The sequence below is a fragment of the Anolis carolinensis genome, chromosome 6 (genome assembly GCF_035594765.1).
Source record: "Anolis carolinensis isolate JA03-04 chromosome 6, rAnoCar3.1.pri, whole genome shotgun sequence".
Classification (NCBI taxonomy): Eukaryota; Metazoa; Chordata; class Lepidosauria; order Squamata; family Dactyloidae; genus Anolis; species Anolis carolinensis.
In genome coordinates, this window is record NC_085846.1 from 57,309,850 (window position 1) to 57,327,778 (window position 17,929).

The 17,929-nt window shown below is 38.3% G+C and overlaps 1 protein-coding gene across 1 annotated transcript in view; it reads right to left on the reverse strand.

Moving 5' to 3' along the window:
• eepd1 (endonuclease/exonuclease/phosphatase family domain containing 1) overlaps positions 1-17,929 on the reverse strand; it is a 67,857-nt gene that overhangs the window by 9,846 nt on the left and 40,082 nt on the right. The window contains exon 2 of the mRNA XM_003222324.4: positions 10,090-10,141. Coding sequence (XP_003222372.1) covers positions 10,090-10,141 — 52 coding nt within the window. The remainder of the gene's footprint in view (positions 1-10,089; positions 10,142-17,929) is intronic.

The following is a 17,929-nucleotide window of genomic DNA, read 5'->3' on the forward strand; positions in this document are numbered from 1 at the left end:
CAGAAAACACAGGCAGCTGCCTCAAACCATTGGTTCATGCAGCTCGGTGTTGTCAATGCTGAATGATAGCATTTCTCCAAGTTTCAGGCAGGATTATTTCCTAACTCTATCAGGAGATTCTTGTTATTCCATGACTCGTATCCAACTACAAACCAGGATTTCCACTTCTTATCGTACAGAATCAGACAAGAATGCAAGTGTTCAGTGTGGTATAGTGATATTCAAGTAAGAGGCAGAGCATGACATTTATGTGGAGAGTGACGACGGCTTCCTTGAAAGGTAGGTAGTTTTGCTGCTTCAATCCTTGGCCAAGAAAAAGCTGGATTATATGTCTCACACAGTTCATGCATATTTACAAACCTGACTTTATTTTACATCATTTGTTTTGCTTTTATTAGCTGTGAAAAAGGACTATAAGTGGTGCAGGGAATTTAGGCCAAGCTTTCTATCTATCTAGATGTGACTAAACATCCTTTTACCACCTGTGCCTTTTTCATTCCTAAAGCCTGCAATCATCTATCTTTTTAAAAAAAAGACTGAAGTATAAAAGTCTCAGAATGTTGGCTTTTGTACCAAACATCCAATCCTGCTTTTCCCCCAGGTATGTGAGGAAACGCAATATAAACACTGGCTGAGCTCATGCCTGGTAGGGACACACAGAGAATGAGATAGGTAAACTATTTATTACAAAAAGGTAAGAGAAGAATGTAAATATGAATGTAGAACTTAGCTGATGTTGGTTTGGGATATGGTTGAAGGCCCCAAGAAAGACCAGGTTCACAGCCCAAGGGTACTCCTGGACCCTGTACTGCTCTCCTGGGTGGCCAGGTAGCTGTTGCGGTCAAGTGTTCCTTTCCCCAACTAGTTGGTGTGCCAGTTGCACTTCTTCTTGACGGAGACAGATTCGACTACGATGATTTGTACCTCAGTAACCTCCTGGTCACATACATAATGTACTTTGAATGGAGATGTCCTTCAAAAGTGTTTGGAGCCACAGCTGCTGCAAAATGCAGCAGACAGGAAGTTATCTGATGAGCATGTTACAAACTATAAGAGTTTCCTATCAACTGCCCTGGCTTCTCACTTGTTCCTGAGTTCAATTCAAAGTATTGGATCTGACATGCAACATTGTAAATGCCTTAGGGCTAGAATATCTGAAAGGCTGTGTCCACTTTTATGAATCTGTCAAAAATAGGTAGTCCTCAGCAAAGGCTCTGTAGTACTTGTCACCATCCCAAGATACCAGGTTGGTAACTACATGAGATACCAGAAGCTGCTTGAATTTCACTCCACTCTGACCAATACACCCTCCATCTTGAACTCAAGGGAGAAGCTCAAGGAATATATTTTCAATCTCAGTGGTCACCTGGATAGGCAGGCTATTAATAACTCAAAATTTTCTCACTGGTACAGACTGTACAAACTTGACCATGAGAGGGCTATCTACCTGACTAGGCTCACATTCCCAAAACTTAGGCAAGCCTTCACAGCCCTTCATTTCCAAAGTATGCCCACAGCTGTGATTGATGGTAGATATACAGGCATCCCTCTGGCTCTTCGTTTATGTGTGTGTGGGGCCCCAGAAATTGAGGATTTGCCTCACTATTTGTTTTCCTGCCCTTTGTATTCTGAGCCAAGAACTAAAATTCTGGGACCTATTCTTTATATCCTCCTAATGAATACGGTGTCAGAAAGGATTTTCTACCTTCTGTCCGACATTACTCAAAAGGTGGCCCTTTTTGCCCTGGCTGCTCAGAAAATCCGGGCAAAACTGATCTCCGATGTCGCGGTCAACTGTGCTGGGGATGCTTTTAACTAATAGTGGTTTTTTATATCCAAGGTGTTTACTGCTTGGGTTTTAATAATGCTGTACTTACTTGGTTTTATCTTGTTTTTAATTATGTTGGTGCTAATCCATGACATATGTAGTATTTGAAGGGCATATCCTGACATTGATATTTGCAGCATTTTAATGTTTTAATGATTTATATAGGGTTTTAATGGCATGTTTTATATTGTATTTGATGATCTGGCTTTTGTGTATTTGTTTGTTTGTCTTGCATGCGAAAGACCTATGGTCTAAGCATTAAATAAATTTGGAATTTGGAATTTGGAACTACATGAGACAGTCCTTCTGAACAGCAAGAGCTTGGTTGTCAGGCTGGCCCCTTCTCTGCCCAGTTTCCAGCAAGAAACTATCCTAAGAAAACCCTGTGATGGGGTGACTTTTGGATCATGGTGTCTACAAGACAGAAACAACTTAAGGGAACACAACATGCAATCAAGAAGAATAAACAACCAAACTTGATAATGACGCTTTAGGAAGAATAATATTTCTAAGGGATTTTTAAATGAATTAAGAAAACAACTAAATTCAAAAGACTGGAAAGAAAGAAAAAAGATCACTAAAAAACTAGCTGACTTGATTTTCAATGAGGTTGTATTGTTTTACATCTGGCAAAATATCCTGATGTAAGATTCTGAAGCAGTCTGAGCAGTTGGAAGAAGTTAAAGACTGCAGTGCCTATTATAAATCAAGAATGAACGCTTCCTCCATATAAAGGGGGAGATGGCCAGTTTCCAAGTGTTCCAGTCCACATTCGGGCTGACTTACATTCCACTCAGTTCTCTCAAAGAACTGGCTGCTAGCATGTTGCAGGTGGCATGTTGATCAGATTTGTCTCTAAATGGAATTCACAGAACACAGCCTGTGTTAGAAGTGAAGCATTCTAAGTATGGTGCCCATTTTCAGCTTATCCACCAAGTCAGGCAGTCATGCTTTATTAAAGCCTGGTAACAAGGATCAGCATATGTGCAACTAAATGTACAAATGTACTGCCTTTTGGGGTTGGAATTGGGTTGTCCTTCTGTTAATGTGAGAGGAGAAAGTAACCTTCACCTACTGCAAACCAGAGAAAGACCTGAAAGATAATTATGTGGCTGCAGGGGAAGATGTTAAGAAATAAAGAAAAAGAATCCACAAATTCTGCTATGCACATGGAAAGTTAGGATTCATGACACAATGTATGCAGTGTTCACAACATAATGCAAACTTTTAAGAAAGATTTTTTTAAAAGACACACTTTTGCCTTAAGAAGATTGAATCTAATACTTTTTGATCTCTTATTCTTATAAAACAAACCACCTTTCTATCTGCAGATGTGAAATGATAATATGATATACATATTGTGAATTCACAAGGACTATTTTATTTAATTTTACTTTAGATAAGTCTGGCCTTGGCATCAAGAGCCAGCATTAATTTGGTCCAGCATCTTTCCTCTAATACTTAAACATATTATTTATTTATTTTATTTATATTCTGCCCTTCTCACCCCGAAGGGGACTTTGGGCAGATAACAGAACATACATGTGTAGCAAACATTCAATGATGTTTATACACAGACAAGACAGACAATTGTACATAGAATAAAGGTATCTATAGGCTTTTCCCATTTTTGGAAATACAGCACAAACATATAAAGGAGCTACAATTAGAAGAAGGAATCAACTTATTTTTATAGTGCTGGTGCCCAATAATAAGCCAAAGTACAGACTGAGAGGCACTAGCAATTACTACTGAGTAAAAACCTGAAGTACTCTCCAAAAATCTCGATCTAAACAACAGGTTTGTATTATTTTTTTAAAAAAAGGTTGTATTGTTCACATGAAAGGGACAAAACAAAAAATCGCTTGATTGTCCGAGAAAAGAGCACATCTATGTTAGACAGATAATACAACAGAGAACAAACCATTCTGCTTGCTCGGGCAGATAGCCATTTCTTAGCAGCAAAGATACCATGTTTCCAAAATCTAGAAAGAACAAGTAGTTTTTGTCACCTTAAAGACAAACATAAAGCGTTTGTAGGGAACCAGCCCAGGAAAAATTATACCTTATGTGCTTACTGTCACAGCTCAGTTTGCAGCCATTAGCCATACATAGATTTAGAGCAGTAGAGAATGTTTTCTTTTGATAAGGGCACCCATTCAGTCCCTGATATTTCATGTCAAATGATCAAGTTGCAGATGAATGGAAAAGTGATTCTCTGTCCCAGTGACCAAAGAGCCACTTTCAATCACAGCAAACGATATTAAGCTAAATCATGAAACTTGTGGCTTGTCATAGGTCATGAGATTGCCTTTGCCATCATCCCCCTCCATTGGTTATGATGTCTGTAATACCACATATTCCTCTCCTAGGCTAAATGTGGACTTTGCTTCCAAAAGGTACCAAATGCCCACAAAATGAAAAAGTTATAGGTGGCAGCACATTGTTGGCTAGGAGCAGAATATTATGTACAGTTCAAAACTATCAAAATGTATCAGATCACTTTGGCACAGGGCTTAGAAAACTTCTTCCACCTGCCCATTTTTCACTGTCTACATTTCAGATGCCAAAGTGGTCTTCTCCAGTCAAGCAGGTAAATGTAGCTGGCATTTAAAAAGCCATAAAACACAGAAACATTGCAAGGCAGCGTGGCCAGAAGTCAGTTTTGTCCAGTTGAGGGTGGCCCCTTACCATACTCTGGTGGCTGAAAGATCAGGGCTGGGAGGCCCAGTGGGTACCTCTCCTGCCATCCTATGGGCTCATCGACCAACAGGCAGGTTGGTCAATGCTTGGATCCAGACCCATACATGGGCCAAACCTTGTACACAAATGTAACCAAATAAACTTTTGGCCTGGTATTTGGGTCTTTTATGCAGAACGTATCTCACACCTGAACACATAATGCTGGTTGGGAAATTCTGGGAGTTGTAACCCAAAACATAACTTTCTCAACTCTGCTCCTACTCAAAAGTTTAAAAGATCATGCTGGAAAAAATGTTAAAAAGTAGGAATGTGGCTAGTATTCCACCTTACAAGGTTGTTTTAATCATTCTTCACAATTGGGTTCCCTCAAACTGAGGATTCTTTCCCATTTGTTTATGCATGCAAAATAAATTTGAACACTGGAAATAGTAAAAAAACCAAAAACATTTCTAGCTTTTTGCTAAACAAAAGGGTAGAAGTTGGTATATTTATTGTTTCCCAAAACAGTGTCCTCAGATTTTTAAAAATGTACGGTGAACTAACAGCTGGTGGGAACTTGGGTGGATTTATTTGCTGGCACAAAAAGTTTTAGGCTAAAGTGTTAAATTCAAGTGGGAAATTTATGCGAACTTGGAATGATGCAAATTCCTGAGGTCAACTTGGTTTAATTTATTTCAATATGCATCACCTTTAATAAACTAGCAAATTGCACAAACCAAAGACAATGTGTACTAATTCAGTTAGTTTTGGCTGGATGGCTTAACAATTAATCTTGGCTAGACAAAACAAGCAAGCTAAGTGAATTACACAAGACTAGAGCTGATGTAAGCATTTGCAATGTTTCTAAACTGCGGTTTTATTGTATGCTTCAAGCTTTAAATTTTATCACAGAGAAGGGGGGGGGATCACCAACTGACTTGTGCACAGGATGTTGGATTATTCTCCATGATATATATACCTGGATTTTTCTGGGGTAAAACGTAACACCTTCACTTTCATTTTTCTTTCTCTGACATTAACTAGGAGAATTAACTACTATCAGTATTATTCTTATCAAAAAGATAGGAATAAAATTCTTCCAGATTGAAGCTGAACTTTGGACATGTACAGATTATCTGGTAAAACAACACCACTTCAACCCAGGGTGCTTATAAATAGGAAGGGACACAAATAGGTGGATTCAGATAAGCATTTTACTACACAACTCCACCTTAAGTAACATTAAAAATCTATTTTATAATTTTGAGCAAGACACAGATAAGCAAATTACACCTCTGATCTTATGCATTCTTACTTGAGAATAATGCTTACTCTCCTCCCCGAATGTAGTCACTGATGTTGGAGCAAAACCTCTATAAACTGTGCTATAAGGGAAATTGTTCTAAAACACCTTGATATTCTCAACAAAATCTGTACCCGAAAGTGTTGAGGATCCATTGACCTTAATGGTGGCACTAAGGCCCCATCTACATTGCCATATAAAATACAGATTACCAGCTTTGAAATGGATTATATAGCAGTGTAGACTCACATAATCCAGTTCAAAACAGATAATGTGGATTATCTGATTTGATAATCTGAATTATATGGCAGTATAGAAGGGGCCTAAGAGAAATGAAAAAATAACATTTTTTCTCCCCAGCTGTCTCCTCTTGTGTCCTCATTCTGAACGCTTCTGGAACTATTGCTGATGTTTTCAAGCCAATGTAAAAGGCAAGGCATTTAAAAATACTATAACTGCATGTACATTCTCCCATTCAAAAGGATCACAAGTGGAACTTTCTGTACTGCAACCAATTCAGATTGAGTTGAAAATGATACTTTATTTTAAAGGAGAAAGTCAACACAAAGCAGTAAATTGGTGTTAGCAAATTTTATTGTTCTGCCTATCAGCAGAAACACCCTGAATTAAAACAAGAAAATCCCCATAAATTCTCAAAAAAATGTTTTAAAAGCACAAGTTACCTGGGATTACAAACATATATTTATCTCGAGGTTGGTCTTAGTTTTGGTTTTCAGTAATTTCTGAAACTGATAACTCTGGACTGGCCAGATCAGTGGTAAAATAGTGAATTCTTGAATTGTGTCCTGTCATTTTTTTTTCTTTTTGTACTCCTCTCACTCAACAGTCCAGACATAGTCTTCATGAACCATGCTGTCTGAGCCTAGATGTAGGTTTGGGAGTAAACTCAATCTCAGCCTGGCTCTAATCAGCTTTGAAAAACTTTAAAGCAAATGGTCAGATGACAGCCCAAAAGCAGCAAATGAGCACTCAGCAAAGCCTGAGACCAGGCAAGGTGTTTGAGGCCATCAAGGGCTGCTGTGCCTTTGTAGTATGATTTTATATGCTTCTATGGTTTTAACCTGGATTGTTTTAATATTAATGTTGTTTAATACTGTTTTAATATGTGTATAAGTGTATATTTTTAAGTTTACTGAAATGCTTTTAGTTGTGGACCGGTTTGAGTCTCTTTATGGAGAGAAAAACTCGGATATTAATAATAGTAGTAGTAATAATAATAATAATAATAATAATAATAATAATATATACATCACACAGTCCTAGACACTTGGGAAGTGTTCGACTTGTGATTTTGTGATACGAAATCCAGCATATCTATTTTGTTTGCTGTGTCATAATAAAATAATGTAATGGCTATGGTTGCCTGGGTGAAAATATTTATACAGATACACATAATAACAGACAGCACATCATTAACAATCTTAAAATTCACATCTTTGCATTTAAGTCAAAGCAAAGTAAGAACTGGGGAGGAGGAACAAGAAACAAGTCTCTCTTCTTAGTAGTCTTATGGACAGTCTGTTTTGCTGCAAAAGTGATTTAGAACTAACAAAGATAACAATGGTTTTAATCACGATGAAACACAGATTAAGCTGAAATGCACTCTGTCACCGATGAGGGTGGGGGCAGGAAACTATTACAAATGCATTATACTTCGGAAATTTTCTGTAGAATCTGTCCAAAATGCCAGCTAGAGCAGGAAGAAATGCTATATTGGACTAATGAAACAGCAACACAAATTAACTTGTATAAACACAAAATTAAATATTTTCAAAATCTTGCAAAACATTTTGTAGTTGTTTTACAGCTCTCAGTTGGCTCCTCCTTATGACAAACTTACTCTGTGGTTTTCTTGACAAGATTGATTCAGAAGTTTGCCACAATCTTTCCTTAGGCTAAAGAGAGTATAGCAGGTAGAAGGAGAATATAGCATGCTGAAGGTCACTGTCCAGTGGATTTTAATATCTGTGAGGGGTTCAAACCCTGGTCTCCCAGATTCTTATTCCACTATTCAAACAATCACACCATATTGGCTTGCAAACCCATACACATCTGTTAATTTTTGGATATACTTACCCAACTCAGCTGGTGAGTCCTAACAGAAACGAGGCCACAATGGGCCACTGAGAACTAAGGTACGGTAAACATTCCTCTAGTTTTGTGAATGATTTTTAATAAAAACTAGCACCCTGGCCAAAAAACTGCTGAAAAAATACTAACCACTTTCAATAGCCATGAAAAATTGAGAGTCACTGCTAGAAAAGAAAACTGAGGTGAGAGTGGTGAAGTAGAATAGCCTGGCTGGCTGGAGGAAAATGTAACTGGCTGGCCAAGATCATGAACATCTATTATTTCTATGAAGATATAGTGTAACATTCTGTTGTAGAGTCTATGTTTATTTATTTATTTATTTATTATAATACTTATATTCCGCCCTTCTCACCCATAGGGGACTCAGGGTGGCTTACAATAAAACACAGTATAAAAATATTACAGACAATTCAATCAGTTAAAAATTAAATACATTAAACATTGATAAAAAATATGCATATAAATACACAGTTGGCGCATTTCGAATCTGATAACTTGTCTGTCATTGAGTTCTAAGATGGTGATAATTGATGCTGCTGTTATTAATCGAAAGCCTGGTCCCACAACCAGGTCTTAACTTTCCTACGGAAGGATAGAAGGGAGGGAGCCTGTCTGACATCATTTGGGAGGTCGTTCCATAGGTGGGGAGCCACTACTGAAAAGGCCCTGTCTCTCGTTCCTGCCAGCTGCACCTGTGAGGCTGGCGGGACCGCCAGCAGGGCCTCACCCGAAGATCTTAAATTTTGAGGTGGGTCGTAGCAGGAGACACGTTCGGGAAAGTAAGCTGGGCCGGAACCGTTTAGAGCTTTATAGGTTAATGCCAGCACCTTGAATTGTGCTCGGTAGCTAATTGGCAGCCAGTGGAGCTGGCGTAACAGAGGAGTGGTACACTCCCTGTATGCCGCTCCGGTTATCAACCTAGCTGCCTCCCATTGGACTAATTGAAGCTTCCGAACAGTCTTCAAAGGCAGCCCCACATAGAGCGCGTTGCAGTAGTCTAATCGGGATGTGACAAGAGTGTGGACCACTGTGGCCAAGTCCAGCTTCTCAAGGTACGGGAGCAGCTGGTGCACAAGTTTTAACTGTGCAAAGGCTCCCCTAGCCACCGCCGAGACCTGGGGCTCCAGGCTCAACGATGAGTCTAGGATCACCCCCAGACTGCGAACCTGTGTCTTCAGTGGGAGTGTGACCCCATCCAGAACAGGTTCATAGCTCATAGCATTTCTCAATTATTTTCCACATATAGGAAGAAAGCCACAGGTATCAGGAAATGAAGAGAAAATTTACCGAACCCTAAGATCTGCATGGCATTGTGAAATGCCATGTCATTTGTGAATTTCTTTATTCCTTCACCCACCCAATTGAACAGACACATTTGTTTTCCACGTACAAAACCAGTCATGCTGCAAACAGAATTCAAAAAAAATCCCAGTTTTACAGGGAGTTGTTATGTAGTATAAGAGATGGCCGTTGGGTCTAGGGTAAGAGGCAATAATCCTGAACCTTCCTACAAAAGAGATGTCACTGCTTGCTGTAAATACATTTTAAGATGTAAATAGGTTTTTAGGCTTTAGGTTTCAATTCCGTACAAGGACTATGTTCTGTTTTACCATATTTGAATGGTATTAACAAATGCTGGTGCTTATAGAAGACTTGGATACACTATAGTTTAGCATTATTGCCAAATTCATCTGACAATGTATTGTTTGTTTCAGTACAATCCAGACCCCAGGACTAACTTAGCCTATTAAAATATGCAGATGTACAACACATAATCTAGTAGCTAATAAGAATGGGAGAACACTAGCAGAGGAAAGTCATTGCTATCATGTCCACTTCCACATTACACAGATATGACTCCAATTTAACATCAGGAGTCATGGAATTTCCACTTTATGGAGGGGCATTGACAATTCTCAATGAGAGTTCTACTGCTTCACCAAACTATAGAGTTCAACATTCTATGCGATGTTACCAAGGCAGTTAAATTGGGATCATAGTGCTGCAATTACATAATGTGAAAGGACCCCACGAAGCAGAAAACATGAAGATTTGGGGAGCCACAGGAAGGAAAACATAAATCATAATGAATAAGGAATTCATGTGTTCATGTAAGAATTGTGCTTGAATAGATTTGCATTGCTATAAAAACAGTTTAAAATACCTTTTCCAGTGCATCTCTGTCAACCAACTCTTGCACGGCCAAAAGCTTGATGCTACAAGAAGAAGAAGAAAGAGAGAGAAAAGAGAACACAGAAAATGTGTCATTTAAAACCACAAACTAGCTCTGGAATGCTGAAAACATTACAAAGCATTAACTTATGGAACATTAAGTAGCAAGTTAGTCAAGTGATAAGCAAACATTGTTCTAGTACCATCAACCTATCTTCCTCTGTGCAAGCCGTCCTTTTTGCTTGACCTTGTGAAGGAATGACCTGCAAGAGTTTATATTGAGTTTATATTATCATCTGACATTGATGACATTATATGCCCTCCCCAAAGCAGTTAGAGCTTCTGTAAATTGATTTATAGCTGACAGCTTCAACTATTCCACTAAAATTCAAAATGCAAGAGCCACCATCATGAGATGTGTGTCATTCAACTGTAATAATGGGAGATGTGTGAGCTGAATTAAAAATCTGATTCTCCTTGCTTCCGAGTAGCTCACAATCAGAACATGTGTGCGATAAACAACCTTGATATTTGATCAAGAGTTGGAAGTATCCCACTTCTCTGTCTTTATGAATTTGATCTTTCACAACCATAGGCCTAAGCTAATGTTCATAATCACATTTTACAAAAATGTTCCACAGAAGCATGAGTGCGTCATCAGATAATATAAACATATTTGACCATCATTAATCTAAAACGTCACTTGGCAAACTTCAAGAAATCTACTTTGTTTCTCAATAATAACCATATTAATTCTGACAACCATTTCATATCACAGGATACTCCAAAACATTATAGAAAGAAAGCAACAAGGGACAGAAATAAGATTGTGGCTGGGCTCCTGAACTGACTAATTGAAACCACTGGGTTTTTTAAAGGAAGCAGCATTGCCAAGTGAGGATTTATAGCACAGCATAGTGAAAGAGAAATCAATTCATCTAAATTGTAGATGGCAATCTGGCACCAGTGCTGGTATATAAGGAAGAGTTGATTGGATGCCCTCAGTGATTTTTACAGAACAAATCTAAAAATAGGAGATGGTTATTACTGGATGTCTAATATGTTGCACTTCTCCAAGGACGACTACAAAGGTTGACTTTTTGAAAAAAGGTTTTGTGCAATTATACACCTAGCGATGGAGAATGATCATCCAAAGAACAGCCATAGTGTTGAAGCCAGGATTCAAAACCAGAGAGATAACTGTGTAGTAGGCTTGTGCATTTGTTCGTATGCTAGTTAAAATTCGGATCTAATTCGGATCTAAAGCACTTTTGAAGCGAGTTCTGACCCACCTGCTTACTGCCTTCCCAATATTAAGAATTTGAATCAAAAGGAGCTTTCATTTCTTATGTCTCTGATGTCTTCAGATGTAGATGTGACCAAGCTCCACTGAGAGGTGAAGCCAAACATGCTGGCATGCCTCTCAGCCAATCAGGACTGATGGAGGAGGGGAAAAAATGTTGTTGTTTTTTTTTAATTCCCAAAAATCTGTGGATGGGTGAAACATTATGAAACTTGATAGGCAAAGAGTGATAAATATGTTCTACCATTGTAGCAAGTTTCACCCGAATAACTTTAAAAATGAGGGAGAAAGGAGCCTCTGAATTTTTCCCATTTATAGTAATTTAATGGGAAGCGAGGAGACGCCACAATGTCTACACTGAACTACATTTTCCAGAAAGCATTGGGCTGGAGCAGTGATCTATGGCATTGAGGGACAGTCTATTATAATATATACAATCATGGAATCTGCAAAGAGGAGTTAAGGAAATAATAGTACAGTAGAGTCTCACTTATCCAACACTCGCTTATCCAACATTCTGGATTATCCAACGCAGTTTTGTAGTCAATGTTTTCAATACATCATGATATTTTGGTGCTAAATTCGTAAATACTACATAGCATTAATGTGTATTGAACTACTTTTTCTGTCAAATTTGTTGTATAACATAATGTTTTGGTGCTTAATTTGTAAAATCATAACCTAATTTGATGTTTAATAGGCTTTTCCTTAATCTCTCCTTATTATCCAACATATTTGCTTATCCAACATTCTGCCGGCCCGTTTATGTTGGATAAGTGAGACTCTACTGTATATATAAACCATACTCTCAGCCCCAGAAAACCAAATCAAACAGGAAATAACACTTTCAAATCAGGAACAGATTTCCTTATTCAGAGGATGATAGTTATCTTCTGGGAGTGGTTTCACGGTGTACTATGATTTTTGTTCTTGGGTGATAAATGCCATTTCCTAATTGGTTCTGTCATAAAAACATGGCAAAACTTTATTATACTGCCAGAACATTTTCTTTGAGCAAGGGACATTTGTTCTATAAATAGCACATTATGGTTTGTTGAGTCTCTCTCCAGAAATTTAACAAAGTTTCAGCCACAAAACAAAGTTTCTGAAGTAGAGCAACAACTTTCAAAGTAAAGACCAACCAATAAAACAGGAAAAGCACTTTCAAACCAGGAACAGATTTCTGTTTGTATTATTAAAAATTTGTTTTATAAAAACTTTGAAAATTTGCCAAAAATCTGAGGATAAGTCAAACATAAATTTGGTGAGCTAACAGTGGTAAATGTGTTCTACCACTATAGCAAGTTTCATCAGGATAGCTCAAAAAATGAGGGAGAGAGAAGCCCCTCAATTTTCCCCATTGACAGTAATGCTTTTCTTCATGCGCGTCTGCCATTAACGAAGTATATACGAAGATTCGAAAGTTTTGAACTTTTTGCCTTCAAAATTCAGAAATGACTTTAGAAACAAAGCACCAGCACCCCCTACCTTCGAACAGAGTTTAGAAAAAAAAAATTCTGGATCACACATACTTACTGTGTAGTATAAAGAATGGTAGGCAAAAACTCTATATGCCATTACCCAAATTGAAGTGATGAACTGCAGCCACATTTGCAAGAATGCCTAACATTTATCCCAGTAATGAGTAACAATACAGTTCTCCATTTGCTGCAGTTCCCAGCATTCCTGGCTATGTTCACTAGGACTGATCAGTAGAGGATGATGCAGCCTGATAATGTCTGGAGGGCCGAGCTTTGCCGACTCCTGCATTGTACCAATGGGCCACAGGAAGTCAAGCTCTAGACTCCTGTACCTAAAAATTTACTTCCTGTTAATTTATATCTAACAACAATAAAACAGTTCTAAAACTTTGAGATAATACACCTCTAAATCTAAGGGAAATCATTAGCTATTTTGTGTACGGAATAAGGATAAAATAAAGAGTTCTGTACTAAAAGCAATTATTTGTGTCCTGGACTGGAGCAAATGCATTCAAAGAGGAAAGCATAATCAAAATCAAGGAAGAGAACTCGGAACACTTTTTCTTAATTGGAGAAGCATCATGGTTCCAAAACAGTGCAGTGATACAGGCACCTATTTTCCCACACATTTGTACCTGGCATGTATTACATTTTAATGGGATTTGGGGACTAATGATACAGACCAGGTTCCCAATCTTCTCAACCCTCCAGATGCTTTGGACTTCAATTTACAGAAACCTCAGGCAGCACGGCCAATGATCTGGGATTGTAAGAATTGAAATTATCCAGAATCAGTGGCATAGACAACCAGTTAGCAATACTTTGCACTGCGCACCATGACCAGCTATCACTTCTTCCATACACATCAATGAACAATTGGTTAATGAGAGGGATATACATAATCTTGCATTCTGTTGCTTAATTCCAATTACACTAGACCTATTGAATCACTTGCTGAACACCTAGGTAATCCCATTGATTCAATGAATCTATTTTAATAATAGCTATTGATAGGTATCCTAGGTAAAGAGGTATTTCATTTTCTACCAGTCAACTCCTTTATAAAAAAAATTGACTGATATATGGGGAAACCATTGAGTATACATGCTTCCTCATCCACCACTTATTTGACTACTTTGCAACCTCTACCTCAGCCTTTGGGTAGTGTGGTTCTCACACCTATGTTGCTGATGGGTTCAATGGGAAACTTTTTCTTCTTCTGTCTACCCTAATAAAAGATCAAGAAGCAGGCATAGCTTTAAAGGAATTAGGAGTCTTTAAAGAAATAAGAACCTTGGATAAATACAATTCATTTAAAAATGCAACACCTTATTTTCACCAGTAACTTTGTGAACATTGTTCCAATGGATCTGTATGTTTTCTAGTACTATATCTGGCAATACCAAATGGAACAGTTACCTAGAAGAGAAGCAATCCTTACAACAAGCCATGGTATCTGTTCATCCATTAAGCAAACATAGTAAGTAGCAGGAATAGGACAACATATGGAAAAGTGGTACAGTATGTCACTGAGAGTTGCATCAAGAAGAGACATGAAAACAAATTCATCTGTTGGAAAGCTATTTTGGAAAAAGGTGGAAAGTTTAGTGAAGGAGCATAAGAACTTAAATGTTTTGTTTTAGTCAACACATTAAGTAAAACTTCCAACAGTTTTAGTTATTTGTACTGGGATAAGTCCTGTTAAGCATTTGAGATACGTTTCATTTCAGAAATTGAAACAGCTCACAATATGTTTTGCCATGACAACATTAGTAAAGGTTCTTGAAACTAACCCCTACATGTATGATATTCATTTTGCTTTAACCCGTCATAAAGTAATTTATTCTACATACTGAGGATAATATATGGCAGATGGCCACACTTCTACCAACTCCCCCTTTCACTTCTATTTTTCCTGGGTTGTCTGTTTCCAGGTAAATCAAGATTAAAAACACTGTGCCTATCCCCCCTCCCCACCAGATAATGCATCTATGAAACAAGAGGATGAATTACATTTTGGTCCAATGCCAATTCAATTCTTCTAATATGGACTCAAAAGAAACATAATTTTAAAAATAATGCACTGAAGTTAGAATGTAAGTGTCTATATGTCTGATTGCCCTCATAAGAAGAATACTATGGTACTTCTTGAATTGCTGAACAGATTTTGCCTCAGGTGATGATGATGAGCCTATATTTCACAAATTTAATTAGCTGGAATTCTTTTCATGTTGTATCTAAATGATAGTGCTGAGTTTCCAGAAAACTTTTCAGGAATGGTAACAGTGCCAAAGCTAATGTTGCCAAAAATGTGCAGGATATCACTTGGGCTTACACAAAGGCAGAAATTAGGAACCTCTGGCCCTCTGGACATTTTGGACGTCAGCCTTTGAAAGCCCCAAATCGCTCACCTAAATATAAAGGATTGTGAAAGCTGCTGAAAACATTTGGAGAGGTTTATCACTTCTGTGTGAGAGAAAACTCTAGCTCAAACTGGAGATCAAAAGCAGCCTACAGGATTGGGGTATCTGTCAAAGTGACACCAAGTATGAAAAAAACATCCCTATTCCTTTTGAGAAAGTAAACATTTGATGGGGGTATTATTTATGTTAAGAACATTAAAACAGTACAGAAAAAGGATGGGGAAGCATGTGCCTCATTTTGCTTTACTTATCCTGCAAAATGCCCCTGGCACAACAATTAAGTTGAGAATTGGGAAATCTTAACCCAATGGCATCCTCTTCATTAAGGAGAGAGAAAGAGAGAACTGGGAAGAAGGAAAGGGAGTAAATGGGGTGGCAGAGATTCAGATGTAACAGAAAATGTGAGAATGGGAGTGGACCCACTAACTGTCAACTTATGTCCCTTCTAGGGCCCAAGATAGCTCATAGAATAATTAAAAGAGATAACTATATATTTAGTTTTGTATAACTATTGCTAGGAATGTTACAAGTCAATGTATATTATTTTTTTCTTTATATCTTTTTGTCATTTTGTAGTGTATTAAATTTTTCTTTTCTGTATATTTTTTTCCTTTCTTCTGTTTTGTTATTCTACATTCTTCTTTATTATACAGTACAAAAATACAAATACAACAACTACGCATTGAAGGCTGACAGTAAGCAGACAGTTAGTTACTAAAACCTCACTGGACAAAAGGGTAAGTTCTCCTTCTGAGTGCATATGACATTTTACCTGGAAAGAGTTTCCCTACAAAGATAAAATAGAAAGGCATTTTATTATGCCTTTGGAACAGGCAGGTAAGCCAACGCCTCCCAAAAACAACTAGACAGCTGCCCCATTCAAAGCAACAATATGCAAGGAATCACTGTGGTGAGTCACTGAGACCTGGCACAAGACCCATCTAAGCAGGAGTAGGGTAGGGGTGAAATAATAATAATTTGGAGTCCAAGAGAAGTATTGTTTGCAGAAGAATCTCAATTTCAATATTCTTGCCCAAAATGCAAAGCTTTTCCAGAGCACTTGTGTAGTTGAGCAAGGCAGGAGAGTAAGAAGGGAGGGGTGAGAGAAGAAGCATGAGGAAAGAGGGCAAGACCATATGGAGTTTTGAGCAATAAGGATTTTTTAAAACTTGCCTAGGTTAAGAAGATGGGAATGGTAAAGAAAACAACTACAGTCTTGGCATTCCCTTTCCCTGCTGGGAGAGAAGGGTGGCTGGGAGAAAGAAATCAGAATTTTGGAGATGTGGTCAGGAAGGCTTGCAACTTGGTAAGCCTTCTGCACAGGGCACGGCAGAAGATATAATGTCTCCTTCAAATATGCTTTCTGTGCCTGGGAAGCCAGCTGGAGAAGGAAAAACAGCAGAACATAGTTTTACCCTCTCTCTTTGTGGCCCCCTGACAAGGAACTCTCATCTAAGGACAAACTAGCTTAACCCAGCCAAATTCTCTGGGGATCAGTAGTTGCTGTCTCTTCAGGCTACTCTGGAGAATATTTGCACATTTCTCTAAAAAAATGTGAACTCTGATGTTTTATACCTTAAATCTCTCTAACAGATGGTGAATTGAGTAAAACTGCTAACATTAGAGCTACTTCAGCTCTGTCAGAACACACCCACCTCTCCAACTACTCTCAATATGGAGATTGCTTCCCCCATTAACATCTAGGTCCAGGAACACATTTCTAAAATAAATCAAGATTTGCCTGTATCTATATAGTCTCCACTTTCCTGTCAAAATGAGGATTTGTAGCACTGATCATATGAAGAGAAGAAAAGTTGTGCAATAAAATGAATTTCCCATATATGCTGCTTGTTAGAGATTGTCTGTATATCATCTAAACCAAATTGGCAGCACCCAAATTGGTATTTAAGAAAATACTACTTTCAAATAAGCCAAATCAAACTGCATTGTTGAAGTCCTGCCGAACCAATGCATACAAGCATTTTCAGGAACTTTTGAACTAAGAGCCTTTCCAGACATGGCAGAAACCCACTTCCTCCCAAGTTTCTATCTCTACCCCAACTCAAACCCTGGACTTTTCCTTGAGGGGTAGCTAGATGCCATGCCAGGGCAACCAAAGATTGACTCGGGATGGCATCCAGCCCCCCATCCCTCCCAAAAACACTTACTGGAGGGGCCTGTCAGCAGTGCAGGCCCTTCTACACAGTACTCCTCATGTGAAAAAAACAACATCAGGAAAACCCAGGTTTCTCCACATTAATTTGCTTTTACCTGCGGCATCATTTGGATACCTCAGGTAAAAGCAAGACAGGTCCCATGTTTTGGGCCTGTCTGGAAGGGCCCTAAATCAGGATTGGTGTTTACATGGTCCTCCAGATTGTTGTTGAATTACAATTCCCAGCAGCCCTAGCCTGCATGACCAATGGTGAAAGTTGCAGAGCAATATTTGAAGCCCTCCTGATTTCCAACGTTGGCCTAAATCTCACTGCTAATATCATCTAGGACAGACCAGTCAAATCAAGGCCCTTCTACACAGCCATATAACTCAGAATATCAAGGCACAATATCTGCTTTGAACTGGGTTATCTGACTCTGTACTGCCATATAATCCAGTTCAATTTCAAT